A 6,257-nucleotide genomic window follows, 5' to 3' on the forward strand; every position below is an offset into this window, starting at 1 on the left:
ATATATATATATATATGACAGGAAGGTGGTTTTCCCATATAAAAAGGCTTCAGTCTGGCACGCGGTGGACAGTTGTCAGTGAGGTGTCCACTGACATGTGTAAATGGGCCCTGACAGGCTTTGTTGTCCCTCTCTGTCCTAATGGAGGCTAAACAGAAAAGGCATCGAGATCAAAGCCGCATCCAAACTGTTTGAACTCTCTGAGGAAATGAAATAAAATAGTGGCCGGTGAGGCCAGCATTTTCATCACACTCAGTGCACTGATGGTAATATAAGCAGAGAAACACACATGCAGACAAATATTTATACACTCACTGGCCTCTTTGTTAGGTACACCTGTTCAATTGCCCATTAATGCAAATATTCATAAATCACACGGCACCAACTCAGTGCACTTAGACATGTAAACATGGCCAAGGTAACCTGCTGAAATTCAAAGTGAGCGAAAGAATGGGGAAGAAAGTCACTATGAACGTGGTTGTTGATGGCTGACAGGCTGCTCTGAGTATTTCAGAACCTGCTGATCTAGGGGGATTTTCCTGCACAGCCGTCTCTAAAGTTTACAGAGAACGGCCTGAGAAAGAGAAAATATCCAGCAAGTGCTCCCAATAAAAATGCCTTGTTGACACCAGAGGAAAACCTGAGCTGAACCAAGGTTCACAGAAGAGCATCTCTAAATGCGCATGTCAAAACTTGATGCATCTGGGCTAAAGCAGCAGAAGACCACACCGGGTACCACACACACAGCTAGGAACAGAAAACTAGTGACTACTGTTCACATGGCCTCTCCAATATTGGACAATATTGTCCTGACACAATACCATTAAAGCATCGGTTACACACCACAACCTACCTGAGTAACATTCCTGAACATGTCCATTCCTTTATGACCACAGTGTATCCATCCTCTGATGGCTAATGCACCATATCACAACACTCAGATCTCAAATTGGTTTCTTGAACATGACAGTGAGTTCACTGCAATCACATGCCCTTCACAGTCACCAGATTTCAATCCAGCAGAGCAGAGAGGAAATACAAATCTGCAGCACCTGTGTGATGCTGTCATGTCAATATGGAGCAAATGTTTTCAGCACCTTGTTGAGGCAGCTGTGAAATTAAAAGGCAGTTACAGTACAAGCAAGATGTAACTAATGAAGTGGCCAGGGAGTGTATAGATGTAGACAAGCTGAGTGTGAAGAAATAACTCACACAAACTATGAACAGTTGGTGAAAACACGCAAAAAACATTGTCTCTATATAGTATAATGTCTCTATATAAATTTATCAGCATTCATTATTAATTAACAATACATAGTGAATAAATAGAATTACCACACTGGATCGGCTCTTATCTGAGAACGTTTGGAGGCTAACTCTGTGCATGAAGCTGCATATGAAGTAGAATTAAAAGCAGCAATCAAACAGTCTGTAGTTTCAGCAGTTTTCTCTTAATGACTAAGTGAAAAGCACATTTCTGGAATAAATTTAGGAGGACGGCTCATTTCATGCATCTTCAGACACACATATATTCGCGCAAACACAGACAAGTGGGAGAAAATTATCATAAGTCATATTTGAGATCAGTCAAATGGGTGTGCAGAAATGAATTTCAATAATAAAGCCTATTTCACAGATGCAGCAGCAGTTCATTTGAATCAGTAAGGCGATATCTGCTGCCCCTAATTACCAGTGACAGATTGGGATGAGATTATCCGCCACTCTAATCTATGTTATGAATCTCTATTGAGGATGATTCAACAGAGATGGATAAAGCTACTTTGAATGATTATTGGGAAAAGGGGGGTCAGGTATTCATTGTTTGCTTTTTTGGGGGATCAGTAACTTTAAAGTCTTTTAACTGATGACACAGGGGTACTTTATCATGAAAATGTATTTTCTGTGTGCTCTGCTCTCCTCTTGGATGCATTCGGCTGTCGACCACAACCGTGATCCCTTGATTTCAAATTGATCAACCATGTCTATGAATATCAATTGAGCTGTTCTCTGGTGAGAAAAACACAGACGTCGTTCATCTGTGGGGAATTTAAGAGTTCTGCATCAGTCAGTTCAGTTTGGTATAACTTTGAAAAATATCCTCAGGGAAATTGGCGGTCTCTAGTTTAACACAACATTGATTGAACTACTTAATCTAGAATTTTAGCCACAAGGAAAACTGCTGATTCTCTGCACAAAAAATAGGGAAAAAAAAGAAACGAAAGGAAAAAAGTTTTGGCTAAAAATGTCAACAACTGATATTTTCCACACCTTGTGAAACTAGTCAAAACTGCCTTGTGCAATACTAAACATGACAGCCGTCACAGTCAGATTCTGTCCAGAGCTGACATAAACCTTGACAATGTCATGCAGATGCAGTTACAGTTTGAGTTCTTCCAGTTAGGATCCGAACACATGCAAGTCATCACAGAGGGGAAAACACAGTCATGAGGTAAAAATTAAACGCTCACCAAGCTTTCCTGAAAGCAGTGCTGCCTCTTAATAAATGTAATAACTGAGTAAGTGAGGCAGGCAGTCACACTGAACAAAGGCTCTATGAGGCAGTGCTTTGTCTGTCAGCTGTCACTACAGCTTGCCTGCTACGGTGTAAAACACAATTGAGATATTCCTTGTCAGTCCCCGTATCAGCCAATTTCGTTCAGATAAAAATAGCGAGTACACATTTTGATATTTGTATTTTTAATACGAGGATTCGCAGAGCCTCTGGGAAAGTTGTAAAATGCTGTATTTTGAAAACAGTATGTCTCAATTTTTAAAATATTCCTTCATATTCTTTCTTCAAACACAGACCCAGATTTTTCCGCTCTTAGTTTAGATTCAGTGAACATCTACATCCCGTTTGGTTACAGTCTGGAAAAAAATAAATACTTTTTTGTGGAGAGGAACACTAAGCAAACACCAAACTTAAAAACGGGTAAACACCATTCATAGACAGAGCCTTTGAACGACTCAGTGTTGAATCAGCTATAAATACACAGCTATGTTATAATTGTTTTCCTCTGCCATCTAAACCAATGAGCCTAGAGGTCCTGCGGTACAGTGATGGACCACATCACTGGGAAAATGCACTGTACCTCAGAACCTGGGCGAACTGCCTGTTGAATGCACAACAGCCTCAGCCAAAACACACAGAACCAACTTCGTGTGCTGCTCTGCCTGCACAGTGTGTTTGTGTGTGTGTGTCCCTGTGTATGCAGACATTCTAAATACAACTGTGGCAACGTTTGAAAGCTCAATATTTGATCACCGTGTTGGGCGAGTTGTTTGGCCGCTGCTGCTGCTGATGTGAATGAAAATTTCTAGCCCCATTTTGACTGCACGAGCTGCATCAGCTTATGCGGGTCAGAGTTTTTCCGAGCTTACAGCATGAAACGTGCTGTAGTAAAACACAATGCTCTGCCTTTTAGGGCAGCTAGGTTACTGTGTGCTTACACAAACCCTAATTGTACTGTTAGGGTGGGAAGAAGCACTTAATGGAACAAGAGCGTAATCACTAATCACAGCTGCTTTTTGTTAGCTGCCATGTCCACCTCTTAAATCCTGTTAGGGAACTGACAATATGTCTGTCATTAGTCAACCGTCTCTCTTGAAATTTCAGCTTAAATGTGTTGTTTTCTTTTCACTGAATCTGGCAAAACAGCCATGTGGTCCGATAAAGCAGCAATTTCAAGAGTTTGACTTCCAGCGCAGAGACAATTAAAGGTTTTGAGCAGATGCGAGTAAAAAGCTTTTGACAACAGAGGCACTTTGTCTCTCCTGGAGGACGCACTCTCTCCTTAACACTGAACACATTCTTCCTCAATCATGATTTGCAAAAGAAGCAATGGACAAATTTTGCAGAAATCAGAGTGAATTTTGCAGATTTCATCAATATGGGATGCAAAAAATAATCATCCTAAAGGAGGTACTTGAGTTTTACTTGGCACACAGCACATGCAGATATCTCTCTGACAACCTCTCAGTGATCTGTGCACACTTTACCAACATTAAAGCAGCATCTTGTCTATCAGGCAGGGTAAATGTGCTTATTGCATTTTTATTTTCATTTTGAAATGACTTACCAGGCATAAACCGCTGAGTAGAGAGATGAGTAGAAAGTCCAGATTGCGGAGAAGCAGAGAGGATCCCATCCCTGACCTGAGGCAACTCTACCTCCAAGAGTCCTTGCAGGGCTCAGACAGATGCTGATTGAGCTCGGATGAAATTATTTAATCTACTTAACTCTCTTCAAAGTGGAACGAGTTGTGTTTTTTCACTCCATCTGGCCTCTCGATGCTTAGGATGGCTTGTGAAATCATAACTCTGTAATCGCCTCGCTCTGCCCTCGATTTAATTTCCTATAATCTACTATATGCTCCGGCTCAGTCTGCTCTCTTTATTTCTCTGCATCTGTCTTTTTTCCTCTTCTGAAATTACATCCACATGTCAGAACTATTTATGTCGCCCTAGCTCTGCGGTGGGAAGTTCAAATGATTTTTTGTAGGGAAGAAACCGACGCTGTATTTTTAGGTCTTTTAAATTTCCCCCTCAGACTAACTTAAACACTTCAGTATGGAGCTGTGCGCCTTGCGGCTTATTCCAGTATTCTTTTCCAAGCGTTAGATCAGCGTTGTACAAAAATAAGCCCGAAACGTATCATTCCATCACCAGTCGCTGCTGAATTTCACAACTTCAATCCTATGACTCATGTCACCATCAACAACGCACGGATCTATCGTGCAGGGCGGCAGTGGAGCAGAAGGATCGCAGACAGGGTCTACTTTGTGCATTTAACAGTAAATGGCAGCCAAGTGAAAGAGCGGAGCGTGAAATTTCAAACTTTTAATAGAAGTGTCTGATTTGCGTGTTTCAACTCAATCACTGTACGCGTGTTCGCTACCCCTGGTTACCGGTCTTTTTCTTTCTTCTTCTTTTTTTCTTATAAATTAATAAAAGCACAAAACGGTAGTGTATCAGTTGTCATGTCCACAAACCGTGCCGAATTATAAATCTATCCACCGTGACAGACAGAAACGGCATGTATGGAACTCTGTGGATCTGTTTAAGCTACCGATGGTGATGTGAAAAGCTTCCGAAAGGAGGAAAAACGCCAACTTGGTCTGAATAATTTAGGCTACTTACTATCAAGAGAAACCCAAATTCACCCTGACGGACAGATAATTCGCAAACGCGTGTTTGTTCGCAGAGTAAGCGCAAAACTTGAAGTTCCTCGTGTTGAGAAAGCGTCTCCAGATGTGGCAGGAGGCAGGTCGTGCTCAGTAGTGAGTATGTGGATGGAAAAGGAGGGGGGAGGAGAAGAGCTTTTCATTGGTGCGCTCTCTTACGTTGGAATAAACCACGGCTCCGAAATGACATATTTTCTCACCCCTCAAACAAACTCCACATTCAACAGATCGCAGGGCCTTTGCCAAACCGCTTTTTTCCCCCTGCACTCTCTCAAAAGTTGCAACTACTAGTAGGATTGGATTACTGAGACATAATGCAGGAGAGCGTGCACAATTTTCTTTTAACGAATCAAGATTTTTGTTTGGAAATGAAATAATAGAGGATTTGTGGACAGTCTCATAGCAGTTTGTCCGCTTTATGCTTTTTCGCGAATATGTTTGTGTGACACTGTTATTTTAATCGTGCAGGCAGACATAATTATTACTATTATTGTAATGGTGATAATAATATATACAAAGTCGTTCCTAATCAAATACCTGTTTATAACTGATTATCAGGTTAAGAGACGATTAACCCTTTAGTGTCCAAATATAATACAGGCCGCCTGGTCTTATTTGGTAACTTTGGGTGTAAAAGTCCGAAATCATACATGAGTGAACGCTTTTTCCGCCGTTCTTTCAGAATAACCCCAGCTTTCAGCTTTGCAGTTGTTTTATATTACTGACTTTTAAAATTGTTTAAAAGGGGGGGGAAACAGTTTGTTTTTTTTCAGGGTTATAATTAAGTGAAAACTGGTATTTAACATGAACAAAATGTTAGACAACTTGAAATATGAACTATAAATGTTTTTTGTACGTTTTTTGAGCCTTGGTCTCTCTGTTTTTCATAATGTCACTTTTATATCCCAAATGTCCAAGCGCTTTATGGACTCTGTGATAGATACTAAAGTAGTTCCTGTCCACCTGGAGACAGAGACCCACATTGCGATGATGACACTGCCATGCCAAACCAGGCATGAATGCATGCAAACATCATATATATGTTTTGACTATCTTCCTTGTTCACATTTCATT

General features: G+C 40.8%; 1 protein-coding gene across 1 annotated transcript in view; it reads right to left on the reverse strand.

Annotated features, from left to right (window-relative positions):
- The window catches only part of pth1r (parathyroid hormone 1 receptor), a 45,397-nt gene extending 40,119 nt beyond the window's left edge, over window positions 1-5,278 (reverse strand). Inside the window, exon 1 of the mRNA XM_005912561.2 lies at window positions 4,080-5,278. Coding sequence (XP_005912623.1) covers window positions 4,080-4,148 — 69 coding nt within the window. The 5' untranslated portion in view covers window positions 4,149-5,278. The remainder of the gene's footprint in view (window positions 1-4,079) is intronic.
- Window positions 5,279-6,257: the final 979 nt, after the last annotated feature.

The sequence above is a fragment of the Haplochromis burtoni genome, unplaced genomic scaffold (genome assembly GCF_018398535.1).
Source record: "Haplochromis burtoni strain Fernald_Lab_line unplaced genomic scaffold, NCSU_Asbu1 Contig_3, whole genome shotgun sequence".
Lineage (NCBI taxonomy): Eukaryota > Metazoa > Chordata > Actinopteri > Cichliformes > Cichlidae > Haplochromis > Haplochromis burtoni.